General features: G+C 45.8%; 1 protein-coding gene across 5 annotated transcripts in view; it reads left to right on the top strand.

Annotated features, from left to right (window-relative positions):
• Positions 1-16,341, top strand: part of TTC3 (tetratricopeptide repeat domain 3) — a 102,236-nt gene that overhangs the window by 42,410 nt on the left and 43,485 nt on the right. For all 5 annotated transcript variants that reach the window (XM_075593766.1, XM_075593767.1, XM_075593768.1 and 2 more), the window contains 7 exons: positions 8,561-8,698; positions 10,635-10,715; positions 10,897-11,009; positions 13,087-13,213; positions 14,811-14,933; positions 15,942-16,043; positions 16,237-16,329. In XM_075593766.1, coding sequence (XP_075449881.1) covers positions 8,561-8,698; positions 10,635-10,715; positions 10,897-11,009; positions 13,087-13,213; positions 14,811-14,933; positions 15,942-16,043; positions 16,237-16,329 — 777 coding nt within the window. The remainder of the gene's footprint in view (positions 1-8,560; positions 8,699-10,634; positions 10,716-10,896; positions 11,010-13,086; positions 13,214-14,810; positions 14,934-15,941; positions 16,044-16,236; positions 16,330-16,341) is intronic.

Below are 16,341 nucleotides of genomic sequence, written 5' to 3'. Positions count from 1 at the left end.
ACCGGTAATTGTATCATTCTAACAATTTTTTAAGGTGTGCAGCATTTACTTCATATACCTATGTGGTAATCCTATACATTCCTCTGGTGCCGTTACTGGTCTCGATCTACAGATGTAGTGCGCGTTTTAGCGTGACGCGCACTAGCGGGTGGTATTACGCGCGTGCAAAAAAGGGGGTGGGGCCAACATATTTCATCTGCTGGCGCAGTTCTATGTGCTTTGTTACAATGCATTCTGGGATACCTTGTTCTGCGCGGGACACGGCTACACTGTGTCTCCCTGATAAGGAGCCTATGCCAGGCTGTGTGTGCTGGAGCCAAAGATCATTCCTGTGGCAGAGGTTCTGATGTTGGTCTCTCTGCTGAATCTTCTTGGCCCGAAAGGCCTTGTTCCTGCTCTTCTGCTGTTGTACTTTGTATGTCCTGTGAATGTAAGCGGTTCTGCTATATCTTCTGTGTAGCGTCACAAAGGCAATCTGGTGCTTTGAGACACTGTGGCCCAGTATGTGGTCTTTGTTTGTCTTATTTTACTGGTGTCCAACATCTGATTTCCCCTGCCGCAGTCCTGTTCATATACAGTTTGAAACATGCTGACTTCTCTGATGGCTCCATAACAGTGTTGGGATATGATGTGGTTCGGGGACAAGCAGAAGGACGCATTATATATAACGCTGCATTTTTATGTTCTTTATTTGCAAATCTATTCGCAAATAAAACGTGATCTAGCTGAATGAGCCAAAAAGATTTTGCACATGTAACACACCTCCGGATATAAAATGATAACTCTGCATTGTAAAGCCTGTCCTGTTGGTATTGGATCCATACTTTAACAGTCTGTTATTCACGGGCTACACGGTTATGTATACAAAAACGTGAACCGTTACATACAGGTGAGGACAATCCGATACAAAGAGGTAGTGAGGGCCCTGCTCGTGAGAGCTTACAATCTACTCGAGAGAATGAGGGACAAGATTGAAACTAGAAGGTGAGGCTGCTCATTGTAGGTTAAGGTGTGGCTCAGGTTGGACTATGGCCCAGACTAATGGCTGAAGACATTAAGGCTACATAGGGTAGATATTGGTCCAGCCACACAGCTGGTCCCGATGGGGTTGGAGGTAGGGTGAGTAGGCTTCCTTGACAAGGTGAGTTTACTGTTTGTCTTTAAACATCTGAAAGCTGGGGGAGAGTGATGGTGCGTAGTAGAATATTCTTGAGGGGGCAGCATGGGAGAAGTCTTGCGAGAGTGAGGAGGTAATACGGCGGTAGGAAAGGCAGATGTCGCGGGCAGAACGTAGGGTGCGTGTATATATGTATTTGTGGAAGAGGGCTGAGATGTATGGGGGGGGGGGTGTGCAGTGTCGTTGAGACATTTGTAAGTCATTACTAAGGTTTTAAAAGTAATTCTAGACACTATATGGGAAGCCAGTGTAGGGCTATGCTTAGTGGAGCTGTAGAAGTGGACTGGTGAGTGAGGTAGATGAGTCTAGAAGCGGCATTTTGGATGGATTGGAGTTAGGAGAGGCGGACAAGGAATGCCAACTATGAGAAGGTTGCAGTAATAGAGGTGGGACCTGATAAATGGATTAAGATTTTAGATGCATTACGAGTGAGAAAAGGGCGTATCTTGGTGATGGATTTAGGTGGAGACTGCAGGACTTTGTCAGAGACTGAATGTGAGGATTGAAGGAGAGATCGGTCAAAGATGACCTCTAAACAGCGGGCTTAAGGTGCTGAGGAGATTGTGTTGTTGTTGACAGCGAGGGAGTGTTGATGTAGCTGTGGAAGGGGTGCAGATTATTAATTCTGTTTTGGACATATTAAACTTCAGGTGATGTGAGACATAATGGAGTCCCCCCACTGATATATACATTATCACCGTTGTAGAAATTTCTGACGCATAGTCTCGGCATGTATCTTTAAATTGGCTATCCCAGAGCAGTTTCTCCTTATTCGCAGGAACTGTCCTGTGGGTATCCCTTTAATCAGGGATACAGGATGATGATGACTGTCTGCTCTGAGAGCTGTTCCTGGCTGTTTTTTTTTTTTTAGAGTAGGTGGTTGTATTAATTACCCCTTCTGCGTTAATGCTGATGCATAGGTCGAGAGAGACTATACTCTTTTCACTGATTTCATGTGTAAGCTTCAAATTGTGGTTGTTGGTATTGAGAATTTCCACGAACCTGATAAACTGTTTTTTGCTCCCTTTCCAGAGGACGCACACGTCATCAATGTAGCGTAGCCAAAGAATGATGTTATCGGTGAACTCTTGGAGTGTATCACTCAGTATAGTCTTATTCTCCCACCACCCCAGGTACAGGTTCGTATATGTGGGGGCACATGCTGTGCCCATGGCGGCACCCTGTACCTGGAGGTAGACTTTGTCATTGAACAAGAAATGATTGTGTGTTAATACAAAGTTCAATAGGTCACATATGAATTGATTGTGATTAGTGTGCAGTGTGCCCCTGGTTTGTAGGAAGTATGCTGTGTCGCCTGTACACCAACAGAGTGTTGAATGCTGGTGTACAGGGACTCAACATCCAAACTGCACAGGAGGGGTGCCTTTCTCAACCGTTATCCCCTCCAATCTATGTAACACATCTCGTGTATCCCTGACCTATGAGGGGAGCATGAGAACAAAAGGTCTCAGGACTTTATCTAAGTATACACTCGGCCCTTCTGTTATATTCCCTATTCCAGACACAATTGGTCGTCCAGGAGGGTGGGATCTGTTTTTATGTACTTTAGGGAGTGTATAAAAGGTTGCTGTCTGTGGTGTTTTATTAAACATAAGCTGGTATTCGTGTTCCGAGATTAATTGTTCCTCCAGACCCTTATCCAGAATCAGTTTAAGTTCTTCTTGAAACTTGACTGTTGGGTCTCTATCGAGAACACGGTAGCAAGTCACGTCACTGAGTAATCTCATGTTCTCTTTAATGTAATTGTCCGTTTGCATTAGAACAATATTGACCCCTTTGTCGGAGGGTTTTATCCTTATGTTTGAATTATCCGACAGTTCCCTTAGTGCTTCCCTCTCCTTTTGGTTCATGTTGCCATCTTGTCTGACATTACTTATCTTACCCAGATCTTGTGCCACAAGTTTAACAAATGTGTCAACGTTGCTGCTATTGTACATTCCTGGTGTAAATTTGCTGGGAGGTTTGAGTTGTGTATAGGGACCCCTCCCAGGTGGGGTTTCACCTTCCTCCCACAGACTAAGGAGTGTATCATTGCAGACTGCATCTAAATCGCTTGGTCCTTCCATGCCTGCCTGTTTGGCTTTATTCAACTATAGTCGTTTAAAATATTTATGCAACAGAAGTTTTCGCGCAAAGAGCGGAGTGTCTTTGACATTCTCAAAGAGGTCCATTGTGGCCGTGGGGGAAAAGGAAAGGCCTTTCCTCAGGACCCTAATATGTTGGTCTGTTAGGTCTAGAGGAGTGAGGTTAATGATGAAATTGTCATTTAGTTGTATGTCGGTTTGTAATAACCCCCTTTGTTGAAGCTCCTTTGTCTTCTGCTCCTTGGCCCTCTTCTCTCCCCCCCCCCCCGGCCCCTCCTCGTCCTCTTATATATAGATCCGGTGGACCTGGTAGAAACTCTGTCTCTAAAAAAGAGGGGATGGAGCTAGTTGATTCTTGGCCTTTTTAGATGTAGTGTTCATATAGCTCTTAGCGTTCTCTATGTGTTTGTTTTTGTTGGGTTGAGCTGTCTGAATCAGAGGAATTCCCATCTGTGGAGTAATCACTTGGAATGGCAGTTTGTATATTAATTGATGTTTCAGGTTCCATTCGGCCTGTATTTTACAGCTACTATACTAACAATATTCAGACTGGGAATTACATATGCCTATTTAGACGGATTCGCCATTTCCATGCTCCACACACTATATATAGCGGCTTCAGATTATACTGGCTAAACCTACTCTTGTCTGGTACTAGGATATTCCTACTCTGATAGCACGCTGCATACCTACACCCACCCATTATTTGGCTAGAGGTTTATTATCAGACTACACTTTGTCTGCTCAGGTGATCTATAGGCAATACCCACACCATTCATGTGACACTAGGTCTAGTAACAGCTATATATAACCTCCGTTATACTTAGGGTGACCAGGTGTCCCGGTTTAGCCGGGACAGTCCCGTTTTTTTAACCTCTGTCCCGGTTTTTTAGTCTCTGCCCGGCTGCCCTGCATCCTGTAAAATGTTCCGTTTTTTGTGTGGCTGTTCCGCTTTTGACCATCAGAGCAGGGGAGGGCAGCAGAGAGCAGACAATGCATGGAGGAGAGCAGGGGCCGGGTCTGAACTGCGGAGCCCAGCAGTAAGACCCGGAAGTGTCAGTGAGAACTTCCGGTGTCTGCTGCCAGGGCTCAAGATGGCTTCCCCCACCCATGCAGGTATGGTCCAGAATGGGACACACTCACACAATGGGGGGGGGGGGGGGACAGAGAGGCACAGGCACAGCATGAGGAGAGAGAGAGAGAGACACACAAGCACAGCATGAGGATAGGCAGAGAGAGAGACACACACACAAGCACAGCATGAGGATAGGCAGAGAGAGAGACACACACACAAGCACAGCATGAGGATAGGCAGAGAGAGAGACACACACACAGGCACAGCATGAGGAGAGGCAGAGAGAGACACACAAGCACAGCATGAGGAGAGGCAGAGAGAGAGACACACACACAGGCACAGCATGAGGAGAGGCAGAGAGAGAGACACACACACAGGCACAGCATGAGGAGAGGCAGAGAGAGACACACACACACAGGCACAGCATGGGGAGAGGCAGAGAGAGAGACACACCCACAGGCACAGCATGAAGAGAGGCAGAGAGAGAGAGAGAGAGACACACACAGGCACAGCATGAGGAGAGGCAGAGAGAGAGAGAGAGAGAGACACACACAGGCACAGCATGAGGAGAGGCAGAGAGAGAGAGAGACACACAGGCACAGCATGAGGAGAGGCAGAGAGAGAGAGAGAGAGACACACACAGGCACAGCATGAGGAGAGGCAGAGAGAGACACACACACACAGGCACAGCATGGGGAGAGGCAGAGAGAGAGACACACACACAGGCACAGCATGAAGAGAGGCAGAGAGAGAGAGAGAGAGAGACACACACAGGCACAGCATGAGGAGAGGCAGAGAGAGAGAGAGACACACACACACAGGCACAGCATGAGGAGAGGCAGAGAGAGAGAGACACACAGGCACAGCATGAGGAGAGGCAGAGAGAGAGACACACAGGCACAGCATGGGGAGAGGCAGAGAGAGAGAGAGACACACACACAGGCACAGCATGAGGAGAGGCAGAGAGAGAGAGACACACACACAGGCACAGCATGAGGAGAGGCAGAGAGAGAGAGACACACACAGGCACAGCATGAAGAGAGGCAGAGAGAGAGAGAGAGACACACAGGCACATCATGAGGAGAGGCAGAGAGAGCGAGACACACACAGGCACAGCATGAGGAGAGGCAGAGAGAGACACACACAGGCACAGCATGGGGAGAGTCAGAGAGAGAGAGAGAGAGACACACACAGGCACAGCATGAGGAGAGGCAGAGAGAGAGAGACACACACAGGCACAGCATGAGGAGAGGCAGAGAGAGTGACACACAGGCACAGCATGGGGAGAGGCAGAGAGAGAGAGAGAGACACACAGGCACAGCATGAGGAGAGGCAGAGAGCGAGAGACACACACAGGCACAGCATGAGGAGAGGCACAGGCACAGGATGGAGAGAGACAGTGGGGAGAGAGGCACAGCATGGGAAGAGGGGCACAGAGTGTGTGGGGGGGAGAGAGACACAAAGAATGGGGGAGAGACAGAGAATGGGGAAGAGAGACAGAGAATGGAGGGGAAAGAGACAGAAAATGGAGGAGATACAGAGAAGGGGGGGAGAGAGAGAGACAGAATGGAGGGGAGAGAGAGAGACACACAGAATGGGGTGGGGGAGAGAGAGACAGACAGAATGGAGGGGGGAGACACAGAATGGGGGAAGACACAGAGAATGGGGGATTGAGAGAGAATGGGGGGATTGAGACAGAGAATGGAGGGGAGAGAGAGAGGCAGAGAGAATGGGGGGGGGAGAGAAACAGAAAATGGAGGAGAGACACAGAGAATGGAGGGGGGAGAGACAGAGAATGGGGGGGGTGAAGAGAGAGAACGGGGGGGAGAGAATGGGAGAGAGAGGGAATGGGGGGAAGGGAGGGGGGACAGAATGGGGGGAGAGAGAGAATGGGAAGAGAGCATGGGGGGGAAGAGAGAGAATGGGGGAAGAGGGAGAATGGATGGGAGAGAGAGAATGGGGGAGGAGAGAATGGTGGGGGGGAGGTGAGAGAGAATGGGGGGTTTCACAGAATTTGGGAAGACAGAGACGGGAGGGAGACAGAGAATGGGGGAGAGAGACAGAATGGAGGGGAGTGGGAGAGACAGAGAATGAGGGAGGGGATAGAGAGAGAATGGGGGAGAGAGAGACAGACAGAATGGGGGGGGAGGGAGAGACAGAGAATGGGGGGGGGGAGAGAGAGACAGGAATGGGGGGAGAGAGACAGACAGAATGGGGGGGGAGGGAGAGACAGAGAATGGGGGGGAGAGAGACAGAAAATGGAGGAGAGACAGAGAATGGGGAGGAGAGAGAGACAGAATGGGGGGGGGGGGAGACAGAGAATGGGGGGGAGAGACAGAGAATGGGGGGGAGAGAGACAGAAAATGGTGGAGACAGAATGGGGCGGAGAGAGCGAGAGAATGGGGGGGAGACACGGAGAATGGGGGAAGACACAGAGAATGGGGAGATTGAGACAGAGAATGGGGGGGAGACACAGAGAATGGGGGAAGACACAGAGAATGGGGGATTGAGAGAGAATGGGGGGATTGAGACAGAGAATGGAGGGGAGAGAGAGAGGCAGAGAGAATGGGGGGGGGAGAGAAACAGAAAATGGAGGAGAGACACAGCGAATGGGGGAGGGGAGAGAGACAAAGAATGGGGGAGAGAGATGGAGACAAAGAATGGGGAGAGAGAGAGACAGAGAATGAGGGGAGGGAGAGAGACAGAATGGAGGGGAGAGAGAGAGACAGAGAATGGGGGAGAGAGAGACACAGAATGGGGGGGAGAGAGAGAGACAGAATGGGGGGGGAGACAGAAAATGGAGAGGGGGGGGGAGAGGAGAGGGGGGGAGAATGGGGGAAGGGAGGGGAGAATGGGGGAAGGGATGGGGGAAGGGAGGGGAGAATGAGAATGTAGGGGTGATGAGAATGTAGGAATATGGGGGGAGGGAGAGAGAAAGAGGGGGTGTGAAAGAAGGGGGGGACAGAGCGGGGTAGAGAGACAAAGGAGAAGGGGCCCAGTTAGTGATATCATTTGTTTTATAACATTTTTTTTCTTTTGTAAATCTGGTCACCCTAGTTATACTAGTACTCCAGCCCCACACCTCTTCGGTCTCTCTTTATAGTTTTGTCCTGCGTTAGTGGTTTCCAAACCGTTTCATTTTACGTAATCCAATAAAGAATTTGTTTTGATTAGGGCGTTTTTTTTCTTTTGTGCCACATTATAGGGATTCTTGTCTGTCCTTGTTCACTACACTATTACCTCTATTCCCTGTGAGCACCACCCCATACATTCTGTTTTGGTTTCTTTCCTCCCCCTTTTTCCCTCTCGTGTGTTTGAGCAGGGTATATGCTGCATCACATACTACTGCAGCTTTCGTGTGTGTCTGTGTGTGTGTGTCTGTGTATCATCCTGCCTGGTATCCTTGAAACAACATTAACCCATCCCTTGCCGGTTCACCCTGGCCAAGTATTCGAACAAGTCTTCCTCCTTACCCAGAATCCTCTTAGTGTAAAGTCCAGAGGTTTCAGGTCCAACAGGTAAGAATCAATCATAGATTTTAAGTACAAAAACAAATATAAATTTCACAGAGAATATGGATAAATTAACTTACCCTAGAGGGTGCGACATGTCCACTTATTATATAATGTTAATGTAATAAAAACATATATTCTTGGCTTTCAAACAAGCTTTGCAGTAATCTAAGCTGTGCATGTTTTTGTTTGTAATTTTAAATGGGGTTGTAGAAAGGGGTCCCAGGAATTGAATCCCATTAATTTCAGCTCTGGGGGGACCTCCTGCTTCCCGAGATATTTGCTTTTCGTAAAGGGTGCACCTGCACCGCCTACAGAGACAAGTATCTCTGGAAGCAGGGGGTCTCCGGACCGGAGATTAATGTGGTTCAGTCCCTGGGACCCCCTGCTTCAATCCTACTTTAAAAAAAAAACCATGCACATCTTGGATTACTGCCTCGTTAAGGCACATGGATATCCTGTATCAATTTCAAGCTGCAGTGTTGGTTTTGTACAGACAGATACATTTGTGTGGCCTTGATTTTGCAGCGAGCAAACAGATATTTGTTTGGATTAGCGCTGCTGCTGTCTGTAAATTGAAGCCAGCGTTGGTGTTTGTGTCTGTAGTAAAGTTCCTTAATATTTCGGACGGGTGGAGCCAGCAGTTGTTACGTTTTACCCCATGGTTTGTTTGTTTTTATGGCTGTTGTAGATGGATTTATCGACACTGCAAGAACTGGTGAAGTCCCTTGTGCGGCAGGCGTATGCAGCCCTAACAGACCGGCGCTGTCACAGTGCTCAAGGGGCCTTTTCTGAATTGCTGGAGATCTTAGAACCATTTGACCTCAAGGTAATTAGTTTGCATGACTTCTGTGTGTGTGTGTAATTTTAGACATGTTTTATATTTGAGCACACTGTTAATTGCTTTAACGATGTTCTCATAATGATGTGGCACTTTGCATCTTGAAGGTAAGCAAGTGATGCAGAGACGTTTCTCGCAGCATCTTCACCTTTTTTAGGCATGGTAACAATACAGATAATAGGACAACAGGTCCTTGTGTGATAGATTTGCACCACTGAGCTCTCTGGCCTGATCTAGTAAGAAAGGACTTGCAGGGTTCTACAATAATAACTAGTGCCTTGTACAGCTATGTTACACACACACACACACAAACACCACAATCATCTCTCTCACACACACATACACATACACACACACACACCTCTCTCACACCACACCATCACACCTGTCCTCGCCTAATATTTCTGTATCTTGTCTGTCTTATAGTTTATGTGGTACAAGATGTCTGACCACAAAGCTTATTTAGTATTCAGGTGTCCGGTTGTGTATTTACACTCTTGGTACAGGCTTGCCTCATTTGCCTAGTGGCTTTGCTCCAAACAGCCTGGCTGACTGGTTTTATATTTTTGGGTCCTGTAGTCCAACATACCTGCAAGTAGGAACAATACAAATGTGTCCTCGGCTTAAACTGGCAGTATCCCTCAATGAGAAATGTTGTATTTCTTTTGCTGTTAACAGACCACTCTTGATTCAGTAAATATTAACCAGTGTTCGGTGGAAAATGAAACTGTCCTGACGTATTGCCGATCCAGTCAAGCCTATCTATGCCTTCCTGTTACTTTTTGGCCTTCATTGCGAGCTTCCATTTTATTTGGCTTGTGCCGATCTCAGGACTTTAACTGCAGATGTACAGTATCTCTGGACCTGGCGGATGTGGTTCTGCTCTTGTGTGCACACAAGTTAATTTACAGGGGCAGCGCCTTCTTGCATCAAAGTGAACTAATGGCAGTGGCATGTTGTGTGTTAAATATAGGCAATTTACACGGGCGAGGGGGTCTGTTTTTAAATGTATATATTTTTTCAATTGTAATGTCTCCATGGTAAAACAGCAGGCATTCAATTAAATGGATCCATGTTGGTGGATAAGGAGGAAAAACCATATTCTCTTAAGGTGCTGAGCTTTCGGACGCCCTAACTCCTCTTCATTTGAATGGGTGTTGGTGCAAGCTAAAGCTTTGCACCCTCGTGTGAATATGGGCCTAAGAGTTCTCATTTGCATGCCATTACCCAGAATCCCAGAGTGCTTTGTGGTTATCAGGTAAGGCAGCTTTGGGGACCACGTGAAGGCGCTCATAGGTGTTCACGTGTACTAAAAACATTTAACATGTATACAAGAGCGACAGTCTACATGCCTGTCCAGCTACTTCCATGTAGTGGTGACACAAAGTACATGTATGTTCACTAACCCCATTACGGAAGCCTGCTAGTTTTGAGGCAGTTTATAGCTGAAGGACATACTTTGTTTAACCCTTTGAGTGCTGGAGGAGTCTGGACCCCTCCGACACAGTGCAGTCACGTGACCTCGGGCATTTTGGAGGACATGAGAGGGATCCTCTGTTTCCTTACAGGTTAACAAGTGTCCTGCGCTCCATGGCAACGCTGGACTCGATTTAAGCGAAATAAAACCCCCTTACTTGGCATGACGCGGTAACTACGTAGTGCGAGACAGGCACTCCCGGGGCCCCATGTAGTGACCGCGTCATCTTCAAATGGCGTGTTCGATCGCATCCTGCGTTCCCATAGAGCAATCTAACCTACGCGGAAACGAGGCAGGCGGATCCCTCCTCTTCAGTGTCCTTTAACATGGCCACCGCGGTCCCACGCTGCTTCCCCGAGGGGTTAATAGTCGTTGTACTTTTTCTATGTTAATGCATTGCAGCTAAAATATATATATTTGTTTTTTTCCCCCCGTAAACTATAACAGAAATTGCATCTTACAACTATCGACTATGTTGTTCTCCTGTATGGACACGCCAGCGCGTTGCTGGGCATCGGGCACTGCGAGGTGAGTCGTACACGCTTCATCATTCCAGCTGGATCTTGAATGGGTCCAAGAATAGAATTCAGAACTTCTTGTCGTCTTTCACTTCCGTCGTTTTGCTCTTTGCTGCACTTTTGCAGGATGTGGTTTGACCTTTCTTTTCTCTTCCCTCCCCCCCCTTCTATTTAATGTGGTTTCGTTGAAGGAATTAACGGAGGCTGAAAACCAGTTAAAAAGAATTATACATCAATACAGCAAGGAGAAGTTTAATTGCTTGGTCTTTTATGGGATTGGAAATGTTTATTTTAGACAAAACCGGTAAGTAATTTATTTATTTTAATAAATATATATTTCTAGTTTTACTTCTCATTTGAGAGAAACCATTGGACTGTATATGCAGGCAAATTGTTTATTTATAGTTTGTACAACTTTGACTTTATTTTCATTCAACTCCCACCATTAGCTCGGTGAGTTTAAGGGAAGGATTACCAAGTACTAAATGAGATTAGAATTGCCAAAACCCGTAGAAAAGAAACCTATTAATTTTTCACTGGAAATCTGTTTTAAGGATTTTTTTTCTCTAAGAAAACCAATGATTTTGATCAATTTATTTTACAAAAAATATTAATAAATGCTTATAATAAAAATGTTTGCCTGTTGGGTGTGCGCCTCTCGTTAACCCCCTGTGACCATGCTGGCGATATAAAGATGCCGTGCAGATCTTTGTTCTGTATCCCTATGTGGATTCCATGCCTGGTATCCCCAGCGCCCTGTAATCCAGTTATAACCGCTTATCACTACTGCCAAACTAGTCCTGTTTTATTCTTGTTTGGTGGGGCTTAGAGGGTGTAATGGTAGTTGGCTATATTTTTTGCGCTGCCATCATTGAAAGTATGTGTGGGTGCATAGTATGACAGTACTGTGCATGACCTTTTTCAGATCCGTTTCCTTGCAAACTCATTTTTTGGTGTCTGTGGTAATGGAAATAAAAGTGAATTGTCAAACGTTACACTCAAACGAGTTCACTCACTTTAAAGCCAGTGGCATTTCCAGGCCTCTAATAATACAATACACTTCAATTCTGGCCATTTGGCTTCCCTTTTTATCATTTGAGTGTTGCTCTCAAAATGTCTAAGGTTTTAAAGATTAATCATTATTGTTTGTCATTTTTTTTTATCAATAACATTTTGTTTTTTGATTTGATATTAAACTACTGTATTTAATTGTGCAAATGATTGTCATGTTGGGAAAGCGACTAAACCTTACAAAGCTTATTGTGTTAAAACACGAATGCCTCAGTATACATGATACAGTATACATGGCTCGGTACAGTTGGCAAGCCTCGGTATACATGATACAGTATACATTGCTCTGTACAGTTGGCGAGTTTCGGTATACATGGCTCTGTACAGTTGGCGAGCCTCAGTATATATGATACAGTATACATGGCTCTGTACAGTTGGCGAGCCTCAGTATACATGATACAGTATACATGGCTCTGTACAGTTGGCGAGCCTCAGTATACGTGATACAGTATACATGGCTCTGTACAGTTGGCGAGCCTCAGTATACATGATACAGTATACATGGCTCTGTACAGTTGGCGAGCCTCAGTATACATGATACAGTATACATGGCTCTGTACAGTTGGCGAGCCTCAGTATACATGATACAGTATACATGGCTCTGTACAGTTGGCGAGCCTCAGTATACATGATACAGTATACATGGCTCTGTACAGTTGGCGTACCTCGGTATACATGATACAGTATACATGGCTCGGTACAGTTGGCGAGCCTCAGTATACATGATACAGTGTACATGGCTCTGTACAGTTGGAGAGCCTCAGTCTACATGATACAGTATACATGGCTCTGTACAGTTGACGAGCCTCAGTATACATGATACAGTGTACATGGCTCTGTACAGTTGGCGAGCCTCAGTATACATGATACAGTATACATGGCTCTGTACAGTTGGCGAGCTTCAGTATACATGATACAGTATACATGGCTCTGTACAGTTGGCGAGCCTCAGTATACATGATACAGTATACATGGCTCTGTACAGTTGGCGAGCCTCAGTATACATGATACAGTATACCTGGCTCTGTACAGTTGGCGAGCCTCAGTATACATGATACAGTATACATGGCTCTGTACAGTTGGCGAGCACAGGGCCTACAGAATATTCTGATTTGAAAGGACAACTTTAGTCCTCATCGCCCTGTATAAAAACAGAACTACTTGTTTCCTTTTTTAGAGGCACAAATCTGTGGCTACACAGTGATTTTTGTCCAAGGTTTGGCAGCTGATGTTCTGCCAAGAAACACACGGAGCACAGAAAGGAAACCTTTGCAAGGAAGTGAATAATGAAAGTGAAAAACTTTGTTTAGATTTTCAGACGCCTTAAATCAGTATGTGAAGTCTCACACCATGGTAAAGCATAAGATAGTGCCGGGAGTGCTAACATGGCCCACCACATCTGTTGTCCTAGAAGAGACCCGGACAGAGAAATTACAGGTAAAACCCAGGAAAGTGGCAGGAAACTGCCTGATGGTGACTTTAATGACACTATATTGTGTTAGACACTTTTTATATTCATTACTCATTCTATATAAAAAATATATGGTGTGTGTGTATAGTGTGTGTGTATAGTGGTGTGTGTGTATAGTGGTGTGTGTGTGTATAGTGGTGTCTGTGTGTATAGTGGTGTGTCTAAACAGAATTAGTGAGCTCATACCTATCCATGTAACATAATGCATCAGTAACACTCTTTCAATACCCTAGATACCTTAGGAGTGCTGCTAGGGAAAGTAATTGGCCATACATTACTTGGGGAAAAGTACAAAATGATTGTGCTGCTTTTCAAACGATCATGCCATTTATTAGTGAAAATGTGTCATTTTTTTTTATCCAAGTTGTTTAACAAAGACAGTTGGTTGCATCTTTTTGATTAAAGTATTATTCATCCCACTAATCCCGTCAAGGTAAACTCCATTTACTGTACATTAAATGCAAAATAAGTCTTATTGTCCTGTGCACTAAACATGGCCACTATAACAAGAGCTGGTAACAGGCTGGGACTGAACAACAAGGGAACATGTGGAATATGGGACAGTGCCCAAAGGGTTAAATGAATGAAGCATGCATGTTATCTGCAATTCAGTGCAATTAAACCTGGCAGAAACCAGAAATAAAATTCCCCCAGCATTATGAAGGAAACATTGAGTGCACAAGATCCTTTGTGAAAATGTATAATATACTATCCCACGCCCACACCCCTTGTTTACGTCTGTCACAGACACTCGCAGTGTCTGGGTTTGTACCCACATGCAAATACATGTTTCTTACATCCCTCTTTTGTGGTGCTTCTCAAACAAGACTTTCTGGTTTGTCTCAGAAGTTGCAACAGGGCTACCGAGTCAGACTGCAACCTCTGGGGTGTAGGAGGGGAACGAGTGAATACATCTTAAACCATATAGCGTTGTAATTTTGCACTGGCATTTGGTAAGATAGAATTGCGCTCGTCTCATCTACAGTGCATGTAAAAGAAGACTGTGCAATACAGTTTTCTTAAATCATTTTCAAGTGGCAATCCAAGCTGACCGTTCCCCCAGCCCAGATTGAAGCAGGGCGTTTCTGGAGCTGAATCCATAGATTTTACTTCCGGGGTCCCCCTGCTTCCGTAGATACAGAACTCCGTAGGGGGTGCCGCTAGCAGAGATCATGTAACGGCGGCTTTTCAAGCCCACCCCCTTCAGGCCAATGGGGAAGCAGCTTCCTATTGGCCTGCATGTCCGGAGGCTTTAAACTCCACCAAGACACTAGCATCCAATATGGATGTAAGTATCTGCGGTAGCAGGGGGGGTCCCACGCAGCTAAGGTTAATGGGGTCCAGCTACGGAGACCCCATGCTTCAACCCAGTGTAAGGAAAGAGACTGCTTGGATTGCTCCTTTAAGAACCTGTTTAACATACTGAAACACAAAGGTGAAAGGTCACTGCAAAAGTGGCCGATCAGTCTTGTCGAGGCGAGGATGTCCGGTTCCCGTCCTTCAGAACGTATGGTCCTGTTACTTTGTATGGTTCTCCGTTTGTGATTTGTTCTTTTATTGCAGTTGCTTTTGGAAAATTGTATAGAAGAATGCAAGTTTCCCCCAAAGCCTGCTGCTGTTTGTCGCTATGACCAGTGCCTCAGCCTACCTAAAACCCAAATATATTTTACAGACCCCGGTTTCAAGGTAAGCGGTAACCTCCGTGGCATTTCCTTCAGTTCATTTCACCTTCAGTGGGGCAATTGTGGTTGTTTGGGATAAGTCTGCATGTCCTGCAGGAAAGAATAAGCGATGGTGGGCAACATGACAAAAGGTAATATTCGTAGTGTAGCAAACCCGATCTACTGGTACAATATACAGAAAGGGAACGGAATGTTTGGCCGCGTCCAAATAGCCACCGGTGCTCCGCCACCAGGACGTCTTGCCGCTGGTCAACTCGCCACCATCTTTAAATGTCCTGCCCAGCCGCAGGGCAGCTCGTGCTGCTGCCGCTCCGACAGCATTTCGTGAGCGTGCGCCGCTTGTGTGCGCCCCGCAGGACACTCTGCGGCCACCAGCAGCCAGGACACATTTTTAAATCTCACGCGCGAGTTGTCCCAGTGGCGGTGGCGATTTGGTCGCAGTTAAATGGCCACGGCCGAACGTCCTAGAGCGGAATGTTAAGGCCTTTGTGTAAATGGTATTATAATCTAATCACAAGTGAGGAATGAAGGGACAGCGGCAAGACTAAATCCAGAGACCTGACCCCAACCCCTGCCCATTAACCAAGCAAGTTTTACTAACTAATGTGGGTGCTATATAAATGTTATAAATAAGGGGCTAAATGGAGGCACTGAAATCCGAGCAAGTTGTTTTTTACATCGCCACATCATCCGAACTCCAGAATTAGATGTATTTATCGCCTTAGTATCAAGTGAAAAAGGCTTTGGGTGTATGGATTTTATTGTGCGAGAGGATATGGACACTAATTTATCTTGTATTAACTTTTAAAAACCATTTTAAAGTGTGTGTGTGTGTGTGTGTGTGTGTGTGTGTGTACACACACCACATATAAAAGTGAAATCGGTTTATTTCATACAAGGTCTTAAAGTGCTTCGTTTTGAACCACTTTGGTTCTTTGAGCCCCCAATATCTTATGTATACACACTTTATTTTTATTTTTTAATTAAATTCACCCGCCTCTTTATTTTCCAGGGCTTTATTCGTATGATGTGTTGCCAGTTCTGTAAAGTTGAGTTTCATGTTTGCTGTTGGAAGAAATTGAAGGCCAGCATTTATTTTGATAAGAATGATAAGGTAGGCGGCTGTTTGCAGTAACTGTTTTCTTTTTCTTGCGTTAGACGTGACTGCTGTTTCTGCTCCGATGCAGAACTCGCACAATCTCAAGGCCACAGTGCCAAAGCGTGTCCTTTCCGGCCGCTGTGTGCGAGCAGGGAGGTATGTTTGTGAAAGTGAAATTCATTCGTCGTCTTCTTTTTATTCCACAAAGGATTTCCTTAAAACATCCTGTCTCACCCCTGACTGTAAAGGAAGAATTTCTAATATTGCTATCCGCGATTCCACGGGACTTGTAAAATGTGAGGTAAGTGCAAGA

This window comes from Ascaphus truei, chromosome 3 (assembly GCF_040206685.1).
Source record: "Ascaphus truei isolate aAscTru1 chromosome 3, aAscTru1.hap1, whole genome shotgun sequence".
NCBI classification, from domain to species: Eukaryota; Metazoa; Chordata; class Amphibia; order Anura; family Ascaphidae; genus Ascaphus; species Ascaphus truei.
This window is presented reverse-complemented; position numbering and strand designations above follow the sequence as displayed.